Raw genomic sequence first — 19,689 nt, forward strand, 5'->3', positions numbered from 1 at the left:
CTGAAGCAAGGAAGATTTGAGTGGAACAAGGAGCATCAAGAAGCTTTCGATAGAATAAAGCAATATTTAATGCACCCACCCATCTTGTTACCCCTAAATGGGAAGAAGCATATGAGGCTGTACATATCAGCTTCTGACACTACCATAGGTAGTATGTTAGCACAAGAGGATGAAGATGGCATCGAAAGAGCCATTTATTACTTAAGTAGGGTATTGAATGATGCAGAGACTAGATATACTGCTATAGAAAAAATCTGCCTTTGTTTGTATTTTTCCTATATAAAACTTAAGTATTATATAAAGCCAGTTGATGTTTATGTTTCCTCTCATTTCGATGTCATTAAGCACATGTTGTCGAAGCCAATATTGCACAGTCGAATTGGAAAATGGGCTTTAGCCCTTACTGAGTACTCTTTGACCTTTTTGCCTTTAAAGGCAATGAAAGGACAAATAGTATCATATTTCATTGTGGACCATGCCGTGGTCGAAAGCCATCAACAATATGTTGAAATAAAACCATGGAGACTGTTCTTCGATGCATCAACTCACAAAGAGGGAAGTGGAGTTAGAATCCTCATCATTTCTCCTGAAGGAATTCCAACAAAACTCAAGTTTAAAATCGAAGGCCCCCTATGTTCTAATAACGAAATAGAGTATGAAGCATTGCTTGGAGGACTTGAAGCTTTGTTGGAATTGGGGGCAACCAGAGTCGAAATCAAAGGAGACTCCGAGTTAGTGATAAAGCAACTGACAAAAGAATACAAATGTATAAAGGAAAATCTGATTATGTATTTCGTCATGACAAATAGGCTGCTCAAAAAATTCGAATATGTGGATTTAAAGCACGTCCCCAGGATAAAAAATCAAGAAACAAATAATTTGGCACAATTAGCTTCAGGATACAAAGTGTCGAAGGAAAGGTTGGAAGAATTGATTCAAGTTAGAGGAAAAGCAATGGCCACCAGATTATCTCCGACTAATTTAGAAAACACACAATTAGGCTTCGCCAACCAAGAGGAATTTGAAGTGTTGAATAAAGATGCTCTAACAGATACATATTGGAGAAGTCCAGTTGTTAATTACCTTAAAGAACCTTCGATAGATACAAAAAAAAAGATTAAGTACAGAGCTTTGTCTTATTTCTTGATGGGGAACGAATTATTCAAGAAAACTCCTGAAGGAATTTTGTTGAAATGTATAGGCGAAACTGAAGCTTATTTAGCATTATCTAGTGTACATAGTGGAACCTGTGGAGCCCATCAATTTGGGAACAAAGTGAAATGGTTGTTATTTCGTTACGGGATGTATTGGCCCATTATGTTAAAAGACTGCATAGACTTCGCCAAAGGTTGCCAAGAATGTCAGATGCACGCAAGTATCCAACATTCTCCTACAAACAAGTTGAGTTCGATCATCAAGCCACGACCTTTCAGAGGATGGGCATTGGACTTAATTGGAGAAATTCAACCTACTTCATCCAAGGGCCAAAGATATACTTTGGTGGGAATAGATTATTTTACAAAGTGGGTTGAAGCAGTACCATTAGTAAATGTAGACCAGGAAGTTGTGATTGAATTCATCCAAAAACAAATACTCTACATATTTGGAATCCCAGAGAGCATAACAATAGATCAAGGTTCAGTGTTTACTGGTCGAAAGATGCAGGAACTTGCAAAAGAAATGGGGTTCAAATTGCTAACTTCTACACCTTATTATGCTCAAGAAAATGGTCAGGTCGAAGCAGCCAATAAAGTGATTATTGGTTTAATAAAGAAACATGTGGGAAGAAAACCAAAAAATTGGCATAAGACCCTAGATCAAGCCCTGTGGGCTTGTCGAACATCACCTAAAGAAGAAACCAACACTACACCTTTTCAACTCACATTTGGACATGATGCAGTGTTACCAGTCGGAATCTATTTGCAGTCAGCCAAATTCAAAAACAAGAAGAGAATCCTCCAAATGTGTATTGGGAAATAATGATGAACGAATTGGTGGATCTAGACGAAGAAAGGTTGCGTGCTTTAGAGATGATAAAGAGACAAAAGGAAAGGGTGGCCAGAGCATATATCAAAAAGGTGAAAGGTAAAACTTTTGTTAGAAATGATTTAGTTTGGAAAGTTTTTTTGCCTATAGATCAAAAGAGTCAAGCCTTAGGTAAATGGTACCTACATTAGGAAGCCTTAGGTAAATGGTACATACATTATGAAATAGAAGAACTGGCAGAGAATCGAAGGATCCTAAAAGTAAATGGGAAGTACTTGAAAAAGTATAAACCATTCATACAAGAAATTAAAATAATGGCGAAGTAACAATAAAGGAGCATATTAAAGCCAAAATGGTGTAAGTACGAGCGCCAAAATGGCAATATTCTGATATTACAAAACAAAAATTATAAAGTAAATATCCAGAAGCATTAAGAAGAAAAGCACAACGCAGGTCATAGTCTGCGAAATGAAAAACCAAAAGATATGCTGGAGCAATCACGTATCAAAGTCAGCTGGAAGAGAAGCTTTAATCTAGGCATACTGAGAAGCAGACAGAGCTAGACGACGTTCGATCAGGGTTTGTTGTCTCTTCAACTCTTCGATTTCTGGCTCCAATTGTTGGGCCTTCTCGATGTGTTGGATACCCATTTGGACTTCTTCGTTTATCTCCTGCCGATCTAGCTTTCGGATCTCGTCCTGACGATCCTCTGCAACTCGTATCTTTTCTTTCAGTCGTTCGATCTCTTCCTTCCAAGATTTGATATTATCTTCCCATGCTTTATACTCTATTTGGTATTTCGAATGTTCAAGCTCCATAGCTTCGACCTTGTTAGTTGATTCACTAGCAGAATTTCACGAAGAAGTTAGGGCACTCACTTTTGCATTTAGCTTTTGAGAAACCTCGTGCCTTCGCAGGTGATCTGATTGGAGCTAGTCAAGCAAGAAGCCCAGTGAGATTAATAATTGTGAAACCTCTTCGGAGATGTTGAGCAAGTCTACTTTCTTCAGCAAGCTCTTCAGGCCAAAGCAAATGGTGGCATCCTTTTGTATCGCCCGAACCAAGTCAACATCAAAGAATTTCTCTTTTATCTGGCGAAGAAGACTCTGGCCAGGTGATTATGCAATTTTTCCACAAGAAGCTGTCGAAGACACACCACCCTTGCTAGACGAACTACTCCTCGTACTCACCGTGGCTTTGAGAAAACTAGCAGGATTTGTAGCTTTGAGAGGTTCCAACTCAGTTGAAGAAGATAGTGGAGGAGTATTGTTCGAAATAGTTCCATGTACGGTGACCTTCCCAAAGGGTTGGTCTTTTTCATTTTTAGACTCGAGTTGGCTAGAAGCCTCATCTTTAGTTTCATTTCTATCCCTAGGATCAACTTATTCACTCTCTGCAGACTGTTCATCTCCCTCATCAATATTGGATAACTGAGGGTTATCCTCCATGTCGATGTCTTGATCAATGTGGGGAATGTCTGGGGATGAATCATTCAAACGATTGTATTCGACTTACTCAATGTTTTGAATAATTTTCGGAGCACCATCACTTTCAAATTCTAAAGTGAGAAGAGGATCGGCTTGCGAAGTCTGTTTTGGAGAAACTGTAAGAATCATCAAGTCCTCAATCAGATCTTTCGAAGAAAAAACCTTGTTAAATAAAGCAGATAGATACAGGTACATACCAGGAGGATTGTCAATTAAGGGGATGTCATTTGAAGAGTTACTTATTTTGAGACTAGAAGTGACAGTGCCCGCATCATTCTACATATACAGGAAAAATTAGCTCGAGTCAAAAGTCAATATGAAACTTATAATAAAATAATAAAATAAGTCCCTACCTTGGTAAGAATATTATCTGGGCTAGAGTTGTGGCTTTTGATGATGGGGGTGTTCCTAGCAGGCTTTTGAAGCTGTTCGTCAGATGATTTTTGGCCACTCGAAGTTGTGGGCTTCGAAGTCCTAGACTCTTTCTCTTGGACCAAAGAAGTGGTGGCTCTTTGCCTTTTCTTGGTCACCAATTTGGTGTGAGGAGGATACTTATCCTCATCATCCGAGTCAATCGTGATGCTTTCAGGGGCACCTAATCGTGATGCTTTCAGGGGCACCTTTCCTCTTTTTTGGGGTTGGTGGTGGTTTTTGAGTATTCTGAAAAGAAATGTGTTAGAATTACGTAAAAAACCGAAAGTTTTGCAAACCAAAAAGAAAAAGTTAATTACCATAGGTTTTGGTTTGCTGGTCTTGCTAGAGTCTTCGCTAGTCTTTTTGTCCTTCGCACGGGCCCTACCCCGCTGCCTACGTATCCTTTTCAGGAATCAGAGTTACCGTAGCTCGGCTCACGATTTTCTGTTTGTTTTTGTGTTTTTTAGTTGGGCGGAGTTAACGTTCGCGCTCTTGCATAAGGGACGACCTACGATGCGATCGAGCGGAAATAACGATGCCCTTAGAAAGAAGAAAAAGAGAGATTGGTTGGTAGTTAGTTACAGTTGGAAACTGTTATGATATGTCTGAAAGTTAGTTATAGGTGGTTATGATTCTGTTACAGAGGTTTTGAGCTGTTAGAAGTTAGTTGAAGGTAGTTATATGTTGTTGGTGAAGTTAGCTATAGGTATAGGAAAGGTGGAAGTTTAAAACTATATTGTGACTGATTGTTGAATGTGATGTATGTAGGTTAGTGTTATATGTATCAGTTAGGGACTGATTCTGACTGTTTTTTTTATTGGATTTGTGGTATTTTTGTGTGATATGCAGGTTATGGCAATGTGTTTTGAATTGATGTAGGTTTGATTTTGCAGGTTGGTAATGTAACAGGTTTTGGATGGTTTAGTAGTATGTGTGGAGCTTTGTGGTAGACTGTTGGAGATTGAATCGAGGAGAGAATGAAGAAAGTTGTGGTACTGTCTTGAAATGTCAGAATGTGTTTTGATGCATCACGAGGCAAAGCTACAAGATGGATTAGTTTATGTAATATGGAAAAGTTTGGGATATTAATGTATGTATGTGTTGTAACCTATTAGTCTGAACCTGAGCTGATTTAGAATCCAGAAAAACACAAGATGGAATCATGATAGACAAATCTTGGAAGATGCAATGTGAAGTGCAGTCTTAGAGATAGGTCTAAAACTTTATACTCTTTGTATTTTCCTTTGTGTGAAGTGATGTAATAGTCGTGAATTAGTGATGACAATGTAACAGAACCTTTTGCAACCCTTTCAAATTAAATGTCAACATTCCACGTATTCAAAACCCTTTACTCAAATTGCCCATTCTTTCTTTGAATATTTCTTTTTCAATGAAATTTTAATTTTATTCTTTTCATCTCAACTTGCAATCTTGAATGAATCATAGCGTGAAAGAAACCACCAAAGATCTCCATGTGGACTTTTGGCCACGAAGTCCACCTTCTAAAAGTCAGAGCTTCAACAAATGCTTTCCAAATTTAAAAGGAAGTACAAAGTCCATCATGTTTCACCAAAATCTTGCACAAAATCCAAAATCATTGGCTTGTAACTCAAGTAACCAAAGTGAGTCAAGTAATAGTGAAGCCATTATGCGAATGATGGCTAACCCAAATGCTTAGCAAAAAAAAAAACCCGATGATCATAAGGCCCACACCTCAGGATTTATCTGATGATCCCCAGCATACATAGAGTACCTTAATCCATGAACAATGAAAATCTCTGTTGAACAAGTCTGCATGGTGCAGAAACCCTGGACATTGTGAGCCCCTAGATCCCATGCTAAATTTATTGATTAATAGATGCATGATATGTTAGATGACCTAATGGAGAGTATGTACATGAACGCAAAGCCTAAGCCAGTTAGAAATAAAGGGGTAGGACAAATTTGGGGTATGACAGTTGCCCCTATTTAATCGTCTGATACCCGAAGGTGAGATTGGCGTCAGCCTTTCGAACATTCGAGGCAGAAGAAGATTAAATACCAAGACCAGAAATTTGTCCTGAAAAGAAGATGGTGTAAGTGTTATTCTTATTTTTGTTTTTGATATCTGCTAGGGAAAGAGAATTTTGTTTTTTTATTTTTTCTGGTGGAAAAGTTTATGGTGAGTAATGGTTGAATGAGGATAGCTTGTAACGTGGTAGCGGTGCCAATACAAGGTTATCAAAAGGGATGGTTGTTACATGGAATTGTAATTGAAAGATACATGTTTGACAAAGAGATAAGATAACACAGACGAGTGTCGAAGGAGGATATAGACGAGCATCGAAAGAAAAATACAGACGAGTGTTTGGGCCAATACAGACGAGTATCGAAAGAAGATACAGACGAGTATTAAAAGGATAAAACAGACGAGCATTTGGATCAATACAGACGAGTATCGAAAGAAGATATGGACGAGTACCACAAGAGAAACACAGACGAGCATTTGGAACAATACAAACGAGTATCGAAAGAAGATACCGACAAGTACCAAAAGGATAACACAGACGAGTGTTTGGAACAATACAGACGAGTATCGAAAGAAGGTACAGACGAGTACCGAAAGGATAACACAGATGAGTGTTTGAACAAATACAGACGAGTATCGGAGGGAGATACAGACGAGCATCAAAAGAATAACACAGGCAAGTGTTTAAACAAATACAGACGAGTATTGAAGGGAAAGACACAGACGAGTATCAAAAGAGTAACACAGATGAGTGTTTGAATCAATACAGACGAGCATCGAAAGAAGATACAGACGAGTACCAAAGGAATGACACAGACGAGTGTTTGGAATAATACAGACGAGTATCGAAAGAAGGTACAGACGAGTACCAAAAGAATAACACAGAGGAGTGTTTGGAACAATACAGACGAGTATCGAAAGAAGATACAGACGAGTACCAAAGGAATGACACAGACGAGTGTTTGAAAAGCTTGGTAAATGGACTCATTGGGGATTGGGAATTGATCTTAAAATGGTTTACCAGGACGGAAGGCAAAGGATTCACAACACGGGGGTTGGACCTGAAGATTTTGTTCGCATGAGGGAAAATAACCACAGAGACTAGTGACGACTAGACTCGACAATAAGATGACAGTAACCACTGGGGATTACATGGATATCGGTGCTTACGAAGCATAAGAATTACATTAATCCCTCAAGCCAAAAGGCGGGGTGTAACTCTTCAAGAGCGGCAATTATTCGAATTGCCACACACCAAGTATGGTTATTCAAATGATTGAAAAATGAGATGGGTTGAATGCCCACCCTCATTCACACTCTAATTTGCACGCAGCACGCGGGAAATAACCTCGGAGACAACGATTCTAACGAAGAAAGACATTGCATCCGATCCACACTAGAGAGAGGAAACGAGACTTCTTCTGGAGATTGAGGATACCAGGTATCGGCACCGTGGCTTGAGGAGATTTGTAATGTAGTAGCAAATATCAATCGGAGTTTGTAAGGACAATATTTTATGTGGGGAAGTATCGTCGTCTTGATTGAGTGCTAATTTGTATTATCTGGCTTATGCTTTGTATGCATGTTTGAATTTTTCTATGGCGTAATGCTCCATTTTGATGGATATGCTACGCTTTTGAGGATGCAATGTTATATGCAGTGAACGCTATATGCAGAGTGCCAAATAAGGCATTAGTGAGGTAAACACCAGGGAGAATCCCCTTAGTGTTAAGGATTCTGTAGAGATGCCAATAGATATTGGACTTTGACTTGTAAGATGCCCCTTCTGGTTGTTGGCTTGCAGAGTGTAGAATAACTTCTGACTTCTCACCATGTGCCACTGCTTGGAGGATTTTCAACTTGAGGAGATTCCCTCGATTCACCATGTCGGAGATGATAGATCCAGGTAAGGAGCCTTGATTAGGGAAATAGAACAACTCCTAGGAGAAATAAACTCATATGCTTGAGGAATGGAATAAACTCTTAGGAGAAATAAACTCCTATGCTTGGGGAGAGACTTTTCTAGGAGAAGCGAACTCCCATGATTAGGGATAAATGATATAACTCATAAGATTGTTCCCCAAGTTTCATGACCCATGAAGGTATTTGCCCTAAAGGATCCTTGGAGAGATTTGTCGAATTTCGACGTAACTGCCCCAGATTGGTTGAACTCAAGAGAGATTCCTCAACGTGATTGCCCCAGATTGATCAAAGCTTAAAGGGATTTATCGACATGATTGCCCCAGATATGCTGGATTTGAGAGGTCAAACCTCGACTCAATTGCCCCTGATTAGGTACATCTTACTAGAATCCTCAAGCTTTCATTGTTTTGAAGTCAAACAAACATGGAAACAACTTTACCACGCTCTACGGAGTCTTCAAACTCTCCTCCTCAGGGTAGTCAAAGAAAGCATTAACTGTTCATGTCCAACGGAGTTTTCAGAGAACCTTCCCCTTTATGGTCAACATTTGAAATGATTAGCTTTTTACTCCACGGAGTTCTCAAACTTCTTTTACTTTGACATGATCAGGCTTTTCACTGATTTTCATCTTGAAATTTCCTTGATGTTAAGCAAATGTTTTGCATGCTGAAAAATGTTAATTCTAAGAATGATAATTCTAATGCAAAGCCTATGTTAGTCTTGAATTTCAAAGAAACTTTTATTGAAATGAGGTTGCGACCTCTTGCGAATGGATCACTAGTTGACACAACCTCGATTTTCTCATGTGAAAGATAAAGCAAGCATACGATACCAACATAGATATGTGTCACGCTTCATTGGGAGTCAGTTAAATGTTATCTCATCGGAGTGCGCTTTCAAAATAATCCCTACTTCAATTAGGACTTTTAAGGGTTGTAATTTGGTCGGGTTCACGGTTTTAGAAAAAAGGATTTTTAGGCTCAAAATTATTTGGTGCCCACCCCCTCCGTGATATTCTCCAGTCCCAAGTTCAGTTAACTCAACATGAGTGTTCATCCCTCACAAGGAATTTGGAATGGTTGAGGAATCAATGAGGTTCTTTGGACATGGCGGTCGCTCACCTTTTATTCTTCTGATTCATTGTCACACGACTTTGTTCTCGCTTGGCAATTTCATCATTTTTCTTTTTTGCACTATTTTTCTTTCTTTTCATTTTTTTGCCATATTTTTTTCGCCATTTTTTTTTGAACAAGTCGTGTGACCTCACATTATCTTTGGTTCATTTGAGGTGATTGCGACTGCCCCGCTTGTAACACCCCATATTTTCTAATTTTAATTTAATCGGAAATTAAATTATTATTTAGAATTATTTGGTATTTTGTTGAATTATTGGAGAATTATGGATTAAGGGCCATTGGGCTGGAATGGTGAGATTAGTAGTATGGGGGTGCTAAGTGAGTAAGCCCGTTACTAATTATTTTATGTTTTCATAAAATAAAGGAAATAAGGAAAATTGGGAAAAAGGAAAAAGGAACGTGAAAAGCAGAGCAGAGGAGATGAGAGATTGGAAAGGTGATACGTGAAAGAGGAACAGAAGAGGAAGAGGGTTAATCAAGATCTTTGGCTAAGGTAAGGGGGGACTCTTCCGGTTAATATCTTTTATCGTATCATAGATAATAGGACTGATTTAGATGCATTGCTTGTGTCAATTGGTTATATGATGGATTGGGGTTTTGGAATGATTTTGAAGGGAATTGTATGATTTGATGAATTGTATGATTATATGATTGTTATGATGATTAAATGATCCTCTTTGTGTGTTATATTTGTGTTATAACTTGTATGTGGCTGATATGGTGGTAATTGAGGTTCATGACATAACTTGGTTTGGGTTTTGGGGATTTTGGGGTAAATCCCGTAATGTTGTCAATTGCGATGAAAGTTGTGACTTTTGCCAGTTCGCGCCGCGAAGGTAGGTGCGCGCCGCGAAGGCGTAGTAATTTTCTCGTTCCGCGCCGCGAACCTGTGTTTGCGCCGCGAAGGCGTGTTTTCTATTCGTTACGCGCTGCGGACTGGGCGTGGCGCCGCGTGCTGTAGCGATAATTGTTTTCTTGTAAAAAGTTAAAGATGTGTAACTTTCAAACTGTAAGTCCGTTTTAGACGCCGTTTTGGACGTTGTTCCTTAAATTGAATGCTCTACCATATGAAATAAATAAAACAACAATAACTTGATTTTATTTTGAAAAGTACCGTTTTCTCCAAATGTGGTTTATTCTAGTTTTGCATAGTTGATGAGATGCAATGACTGTTGTTTGCATAATTGAATATGTGCAATGATGTGTGTTGTGATAATGTGGTTGCTTCTGCTTGTTATGTAAATGGATGTTGTTCATGGTAAATGTGATTATCATGTGTTTTGATGAATGGTGATGTAAATACTCTGTTTTTATTGGGTTGATTTGTGGTACTTAGTACACGATTGCGAGAGGTGTCATTGTTGTTGCACTGAATGACGGATGTTCTATCTGTTATGATGTCGTGGTGGTAATTGATGTTTGATATACATATATTGTTGAGGTAAAATATGTATTTTATTATGGTTGGGAAATAGCATAATTGTGTGTGGCTATTGATTATTGTGTTGGTTGATGATTATGACATTTAGATGGTTTATGTGGATGATGAGCATGTTATGGTTGATACATGCATTTCATAATCATTATGTGGCTGATCCTTGACGATGGTGGATCAGTGGTAGCTAATTCCCATTGTGTGGAATTAGTGAGTGGGTGTTGCCGTATCCTTGACGATGGTGGATCGGTGAGTTGGGTTATCCCAGATTTTGGTACCACATGCATATAGTTGCATTTGCATTCGGCTACTTGTGTTATTATAACATGAATGGAAGATTGTCCAATGTTATAATATGTGATGATTGTGTAATGGTTATGATTTGTTTGGATGAATTATGGTGTTGTCTCTTGGTAATGTATTCTATTTGTTGTTGTGTGTTGATGAGTACTTCCTGACAATCTGAATATAATGAAATTGGATGAATAATGTGACTATGATGTGTTATTGTTTATGATTCGATAACATTTGTTAATTGTGAATGAGACTCACCCTTACTGTTGATATTTTCAGATTGAGGATAGCGGCTTTTGGCTCGGTGAGGATTAGCTCATGAGTCAGTTTGTTTAGTATAGCGTCGGTGTCATGCTCTGATATTGTAACACTGGGGGAACGCTAGCTTAGATTTGATGATGATACTCTATGTTGTTGTTATTGGAGTAATTTTGTGAGATATTGCATAGATGATGTTATGCTTATCTGTTGATTAATGTTCCGCTGTATAGAAACATGATTTTGTTAAATGGATGGTTTGCCCCTAAGTGAAGCATGACAATTGATTTATGATAATTTGTTTTAAATTGAATTGTGGCACCCTTGTTTTCATGTTTTACTCTGAATTATTTTATTAATTTCCGCGGGGTTTAGAAGGGTGTTACAATAGTGGTATCAGAGCAGGTCGGTCCGTCCGGCCAATTGTCGAGTCAGTTGAGTTGCACGACGGTTGAATACTGTCAGCATATTATCCCTTGGTACGCGACATGTGAGTGAATCACTGTCGGTACTTTGTTGTTTGTTGTGGAAGTTGGTTTGAAACAAGTGGGGGAGAAGTTTCGCTTCTCAGTTATGTTTCAGTTGTAAGATGATTGATTCAGTCGGCTGTTGTTGGCAACAGTGCAAGCATTGTTGGAGTTGTTGTTTTCCGAATCGAAGGTGACTTGGAATTAAGACTTGGCTGGTAATTAAGTTGGAGCATCTTGAAGGAGAATGATTATATGCAATTGATGATTATTTGTAGGAGAGGAAAATTAGAAAGTTGCAATGTATCAGCTCTGCTGGTATGCTGCGAAGTTGTCAGTTGTGTAGCCTTACACCTCGGAAGAGAGTCAGCTGCAAGTTGCAAAGAGGATTGATGTTGTAATGTTTCAGAAACCGCACTTCGGCGATAGGATGTGTTGCTCAAGTCATAAGAATGTTTGGAAGTGAAGAGATACGATAAGGGGCTGTTTGGAATGTGATAGAGTTGAAGAGAATGAGTTTTGGAGAGAGATTTTCGTAAGCAAAACGCAGGAAAATTGCTGAATAGCTGCGGAACTTCGAAAATTCATAACTGGAGTTCTGGACATCCGAATTGAGTTCCGTTTGAAGCGTCAGAAAGCTAACGAGATGAACTTTGTTATAAAAATGGTTGCAGCAGCTGTAACATAATTAATTGTGACAGGATGATGTTGGAAGGAGGCGAAGTTACGGTTACTCTTGTTCTTATAACTAGACTTGTTTATTGGTACTGCACGGGATGTCAGTGTCAGTGTTGAATGGATCGAAGGAATAATTAGAAGGTTTGTTGAGGAGTAATTTTAAGAATTGAATTTACCAATTGAGGAGTTTTGGATATATCGTATAGAGCGTCGCTGCATGATGTCAGTGTTGCATTTTCGGGCAATGATTGGAAAATTCATATCTTGAGTTCCGAGTGTCGGATTAATGTGCCGTTTGAACCTATGAAGAGGAGAGATTATGTTCTACATTATGGGAGAGTTATAAATACAGTAGAGGTGATCCTATGAGAAGATATTCTGAATTCAGTTAAGGAAGCGTGAAATTTGTTGAATAGGAATGCCTACTACCGTGATTATTCGAAACGAAGTTGAGTAAGACATGTTGTTGATGAATAAGTCGATGAGATATTCGGTAATAAAGATGATTTGAGTACCGATGGATTTTAGTGAGGATTGAATTAGTAGCAAAGATGGAATAAACTTTAGAACTCTTGGAATCGTATTTGTGATGGCAAAGTGACGATAAGTATAAAGGAAGAATTTTAGAGGATTTCTGACACCTATTGAATGTGAGGAAGACTTGTTGAGATTTAGAGTCGAAATGATATTGGGATGTGAAAGACGTCACAGGATTGGGAGTAAAACCACGAGTTATGAATGTTGTCTTGGTCTTGCAGGTTAATTGTATTGTTTAAGATTCAAAGTGTTTTGTGATTATAAGAGTTGAAGTACCTCTTTGATCAGAAAGGGCTTAATATGAGGCAGTAGAGATGATTAGAGTATATTTTTTTTAGGATTAGGATTTTGGTTTGAATTACCATCCTAATGAGGAAAATGTTGTGCTATTGTGTTGCGTAAGAAGTCTTAAAAATGTCGGTGCTAATGATGAATGAGTTGGATTTAATTGGACAATTTTGAGACTTGAGTTGGTATGTGAAGGCACTTCTAATAGTGTTAGCTTGGGTATGCTAAAGATGACTAGTGGTATTCTTGACGAGATTAGAAAAGGTCAGGAAGATGACGTTGAGTTGATCGATAGGTTGACTTTGAATTACCAAGGTAAAGGCGGTGAATTCAGAATCGACGAGAACGGTGTAATGAGGTTGAGTGATTGGATTTGTGTAACTGATGTTTTGAGCTTCGGAAGAATATTCTAGAAGAAGGACACTATAGTGAATTATTGAACTATGATGATGTTAATGAGTTTGAGTGCAAACCCGGAAAGGACACTGTTATGTAGTAACAACGGTTTATGCTTAAATAAGATTTTTAACTATCTATTGACAAATTGAGGACTTGATCACCCTTAATCTCTTGTTGGTAGTAGACGGAAATCATATAAATGAGATGAACTTGTTTTGTTACCTTAATGGTATAAGATGTGATGAATACTAAGCCGTGAAGAATAATCACTCACTATGTTGTGTGGACTTATGAAGAGGTGAATATGGAAGAGTGCGACATGATGGGCAAATGACTTAAGACGGGTAATCAAAGTCGCGCAGCGAAAATACGATGTGGAGTAGTGTTATGAGTACTACTTATGGGAAGTAAGGAATTAATATGTCGGAAGCCTACATAGAGAATATGTATTGATCTCTATGTTGGATTTAGAATCCAGTGGATGTAAGGATGTCGTGTCGAAGAATTATAACTCTTTTGAATAATTTCCGAGATGATGAATATGTCATTACGGTTGTACGTAGTTAACGAGTATGTATTCGGCGAAATTAAAACGAAGGATTGATAATATATGATGCTGTAATAATTTTGTGTTGTTATTGAGGTGATATTGTAAATTCCATATATAATGAGGAATTACACTCTATGAAGGACGGAGCTGATTTGATTCTTAGTAGAGAGCGTGACTTAGTTGAGCTATTTTGTAAGCGATGGTATATTGAGGCTGATGAGTGTGTACTTGTTATGATGGTTAGGATGTTTAAATAGAGGAAGTAAATCAGGAATTAGTTTCGTTGGATGCGAGTAAGGATTGCTAAATGGTAGATTAGTACCATGAATGATGAAGAATGATTCTTGAAACGAATGAGTAAAGAGAGTCGGAATCGGGTAAAACTCAGAAATCTATTTGGTATAGATGATTGTGATGAGTAGTCAGTGTAGTGCAGAAAAAGTGGAATGTAACGTGTTGGATAATTACTGGTGTGACTTAAGAGGAGTCAGATAATTGGAATTCAATGGTATAGGAATATGAGTATTGAGTTTCTTGAAGGAAGCGGTTGGTGAAAAGTGTAAGTATTACCTTATCGCTCGACCTTTTGAAGGATAACCATTATTGTATCCTTAGATGCATACCCTTTGGTGAGTTTTGAACACTCGATTAAGTTAAATGAACACTACCCTGCCCCAAGGTTAAAATAAGGGTTTTTATGATTAGGAAAAAAACTCCCACTTCAAGGCTCAAAGGGGTTGACGATGGTCTATCTCCCTTATATCTCCGGTGTTTGGGGATTTGAAACAATGCCTGTATATCCTCAGTAGGGTTTTATTCAAAAACACACGATTAGAGATTTTGCATTTTTATTTTTCATCATTCTCCCCCAGCTTTTTGCCTAAGCAAGCGATTAGTAAAGTTGGTATCGTATGCAAGCGAATCGTTTTATGAGTGATAACGAATGGATTACTTCAAGACGAACATAAACAATGTATTATGATTTTCATTCAGAAATTAACAAGTTTTTACATGCTATAAATGCTTAAACAAACAATGAAATGTTACGAATGAGAATGCAATAAAGAACTGAATGGCTGCCATTGTTGAGGAGACTTGACTCCGTCTGGACTAGTTGCTCTTGAATACTTCTTGCAGTTTTGAGACCTCATATGGACTTCAATTTATGCATGAACCTCTTAGAGTGAATGACACATAATCCTCAGTTGAATGGCTTTGTGCTCCAGCATGGTAGTCACTTAGCATTATCATGTGTTCCTTCTAAACACTTCAGATTACTTCAAAAGAGAACTCCAACGAAGATACCCAAGAGTTGTACATTTTTGCCTTACTTTAGAGATTCAAGCAATGCGAGTGATGCAATGCTCAAGATAAGAGTACGTTTTGCTTATCCCTCAATCGGGAGCCCCAAGCATAGATGTTGGAGAAGTATTCACCATCAAACATGGAAGAACCTTGCATGGCCATCAAACTCAAGAGAGCTATAGGTGGAGAAGAAGGCCCAAAACACGAATCTTAACCAACTGACATTCCAACAAACGAGGAAGTAATTGGGCACAAGGCAATAAAATCACATCAATTTGTTTCTCATATTCTTCTTGTCTCTGTTAACAAACAAAATCCACTAAGAAGGAAATTCTGAGAAGAGGCAACTGAGATATGAAGCAGAACCTTGAGAATGAGAAGCGTTGTGTAGAACACTCTTGATTACCACACGGAAAAAGATTCTGACGAAGTCACCTAGGAATTTATAATGCTTTAAGGGATTCGAGCAATGTGAATGATGTAATGCTCAAGATAAGAGTACGTCTTGCTTATCCCTCGATCGGGAGCCCCAAGCAACTTCCACACATGTACAAGAGATGATTACCACTTTAGCTTCAATATCCGAACCATTCGGAGTGAGAGTAAATGACCCTTGCAGTTTTTTTTATATCAGGCACTAGGCACAAACCAACAAAGTATAAGTCAATGGAGTCGCGACCTTCTATGAATTTCAAACTTTTCTCCAAGAGGTGGAATCTTTTGTTAATTTCAATAATCGGAAACTTGAATACTTCAATGATGTGAATTTTCCTTACCAAGAATAGGAATCTCAACATTATTTCAGACATTCTGATTCATAGGACCTTCTTTTGAGGTGAGATTAATATTTCATTTGGCCTCTGAGGAACTTGTCTCAATTCTTCTTGTCAAAGAGAAAAGGCTTGACTAACCTCCATACACTGATTCACATTAGTCTCCATTTCCGTTCTCATATCAGTTAAAAACCCCACGAAGTTGTTCCATTATTAACTTTCTAGCACATAGCGGTGAGAAGTCAATTTTGTATTGTTGAAGTCAGAATCTGAGTAGAAAGGGCCTCCATAGGCTTCTGAGAGGACCATGAAATGCATGGTAGTATGAATACATGTTTCATTTATGAGAGATCCTAAAGTCTTTTCACACTCTTTTATTTTCTCCTTTTTTGTTCTTTTGAAATCAAGGCTTTATTTTGTATATAATATCTTTTCTTTTCTTTTTTCTGCTTTTCTATTTCCTTTTTTTTTTGAAATAGACTTTAGGATCCCCCACAAATGAAGTGGATAAAGCAATGATGTTATACGATGCAACAACATGGGATCAAGGTCCATATAATCTTAGTAACCACTGTACAATTCTCTGAATAACTGATATAGGTCAGATGTCATGAGATCAAAGGTCCGGCATAGGTATCACGGAACCATAGTAACAATAGTCACCAACAGAACTGAATAGTCACCAACAGTACCTGTCATGTATATCCCTCCCCACTCACAGGTGAATCTAGGTCAGGGTAGGTCAAAAAAAGCCAACAGAGGATTGAAAGTAGGCGCAATCATACGATATTGCCTCGTTCAACCAAGCTCTGCCCGTGGATACATGATCGGAGCAATCAGACAAACGTATTCTGTCCGTCATGGCCACTCTATTCCTAGTTCCTAAGGTATCACTCTGGCCTGGGTATTGGGCCTTTTACCTCATAGGACATCCCACCCAACCTGCAAACAGAGAAAATATGTGGTCCCCACGGGGACCCATAATATAGTCCAGATGCATGCGGAAAGTAAACATGATATGCAAGCAGGAAATAAACATGATATGCACGCTCGCTAAGAATGGACCAGCACAGGTCTATCACATCCCCAGCAGAGTCGCCAGCTGTCGCACGCTCGCGAAAAAATGAACAGAGTCGCCACCAATATATTTATCCCATAAGGGAAAGGAATATCAGACAACCTGGAAAATGATAAGAACAAGGTCTTGCGACCAGAGAATCTAGGTACGGGAGTCAGTTACGCGAGGGAAAGGTGCTAGCACCCCTCGCGCCCATCGTACTCGATGGTATCCACATATGTTTGTTTCTATCTAAAGGGTGTGTACTATGTCTATGTCTACATGCGAAATGAATGCAAAATGTAGGGAAAAGAAATAATTGTACTCGCACGGGCCCTACCCCGCTGCCTACGTATCCTTTTCAGGAATCAGAGTTACCGTAGCTCGGCTCACGATTTTCTATTTTTTTTTGTGTTTTTTAGTTGGGCGGAGTTAACGTTTGCGCTCTTGCATAAGGGACGACCTACGATGCGATCAAGCGGAAATAACGATGCCCTTAGAAAGAAGAAAAAGAGAGATTGGTTGGTAGTTAGTTACAGTTGGAAACTGTTATGATATGTCTGAAAGTTAGTTATAGGTGGTTATGATTCTGTTACAGAGGTTTTGAGCTGTTAGAAGTTAGTTGAAGGTAGTTATATGCTGTTGGTGAAGTTAGCTATAGGTATAGGAAAGGTGGAAGTTTAAAACTATATTGTGACTGATTGTTGAATGTGATGTATGTAGGTTAGTGTTATATGTATCAGTTAGGGACTGATTCTGACTGTTTTTTTATTGGATTTGTGGTATTTTTGTGTGATATGCAGGTTATGGCAATGTGTTTTGAATTGATGTAGGTTTGATTTTGCAGGTGGGTAATGTAACAGGTTTTGGATTGTTTAGTAGCAGGTGTGGAGCTTTGTGGCAGACTGTTGGAGATTGAATCGAGGAGAGAATGAAGAAAGTTGTGGTACTGTCTTGAAATGTCAGAATGTGTTTTGATGCATCACGAGGCAAAGCTACAAGATGGATTAGTTTATGTAATGTGGAAAAGTTTGGGATATTAATGTATGTATGTGTTGTAACCTATTAGTCTGAACCTGAGCTGATTTAGAATCCAGAAAAACACAAGATGGAATCATGATAGACAAATCTTGGAAGATGCAATGTGAAGTGCAGTCTTAGAGATAGGTCTAAAAATTTATACTCTTTGTATTTTCCTTTGTGTGAAGTGATGTAATAGTCATGATTTAGTGATGACAACGTAACAGAACCTTTTGCAACCCTTTCAAATTAAATGTCAACATTCCACGTATTCAAAACCCTTTACTCAAATTGCCCATTCTTTCTTTGAATATTTACTTTTTCAATGAAATTTTAATTTTATTCTTTTCATCTCAACTTGCAATCTTGAATGAATCATAGCGTGAAAGAAACCACCAAAGATCTCCATGTGGACTTTTGGCCACGAACTCCACCTTCTAAAAGTCAAAGCTTCAACAAATGCTTTCCAAATTTAAAAGGAAGTACAAAGTCCATCATGTTTCACCAAAATCTTGCACAAAATCCAAAATCATTGGCTTGTAACTCAAGTAACCAAAGTGAGTCAAGTAATAGTGAAGCCATTATGCGAATGATGGCTAACCCAAATGCTTAGCAAAAAAAAACCCCGATGATCATAAGGCCCACACCTCAGGATTTATCCGATGATCCCCAGCATACAAAGAGTACCTTAATCCATGAACAATGAAAATCTCTGTTGAACAAGTCTGCATGGTGCAGAAACCCTGGACATTGTGAGCCCCTAGATCCCATGCTAACTTTATTGATTAATGGATGCATGATATGTTAGATGACCTAATGGAGAGTATGTACATGAACGCAAAGCCTAAGCCAGTTAGAAATAAAGGGGTAGGACAAATTTGGGGTATGACAGTAACACCATTACATTTTCAATATTTATCCTTTGTTTTATAAACATAAGCTATTTAAATACCTTTACATTTCCCGTCGAATCATTTACATTTACAATCCAGTCATTTCAATTACTTTCCGCAATCTCTTTTGTTACATTGTATTTTACATTTTTTTACATCAAGCCTTAGGATTAAAGCATTTCTTGTAGAAGTAAAACTCAGAAATATGACTTCAATTATTATGATAGACACTTTTCGACACATGTCCTAGGATCAATCTAGTCGATCCTGCGAGTGACCAAAGTATAGTTAATAATTTGGAGGACTAGCGGTTGTTTACCGGAAATCACCGTAAACACCATGAAAATAATTTGGAGGACTAGCGGTTATTTAATAATTTGGAGGACTAGCAGTTCCATTGATGCTCCCGACTTACCCGGACACCCCAATAATGTTATGTTTTGTAGGTTTACCCTTTGCACATCTTGTAAGATTTTGAAAAAACTGTTTTGCCAAAATTTGCCAAAGGGGGATATTGTTGTTTCTTTTGGATTTGTTGTATCATGAAAAAAAATATGGAGTATACAAGATGTTTTGGTGAAGAAGGAACACGTGTTGGACACAATGTTCCAGCATGTGTGAAATATCTGGCCCTTGATAGCAGGCAAAGTTTGTTGCAGTTTATGTAAGTGACAAAGATAACATAACCTAACATAACTATTTTAGATTTTCTTCTATCTATTACGAAAAGGCTAAAATTTAAATTAAAAATAGGCTTAAATGCACTTTTGGTCCCTGTAAG

The 19,689-nt window shown here is 38.2% G+C and overlaps 1 protein-coding gene across 1 annotated transcript; it reads left to right on the forward strand.

Annotated features, from left to right (window-relative positions):
- The first annotated feature begins 438 nt into the window (after nucleotides 1-438).
- LOC131632610 (uncharacterized) lies at nucleotides 439-2,157 on the forward strand. The gene is made up of 3 exons (XM_058903357.1): nucleotides 439-1,685; nucleotides 1,901-2,078; nucleotides 2,137-2,157. Exons 1-3 carry the CDS (start codon nucleotides 439-441, stop codon nucleotides 2,155-2,157), a joined length of 1,446 nt encoding a protein of 481 aa, XP_058759340.1.
- Nucleotides 2,158-19,689: the final 17,532 nt, after the last annotated feature.

Source organism: Vicia villosa, unplaced genomic scaffold, assembly GCF_029867415.1.
Source record: "Vicia villosa cultivar HV-30 ecotype Madison, WI unplaced genomic scaffold, Vvil1.0 ctg.000970F_1_1_3, whole genome shotgun sequence".
NCBI classification, from domain to species: Eukaryota; Viridiplantae; Streptophyta; class Magnoliopsida; order Fabales; family Fabaceae; genus Vicia; species Vicia villosa.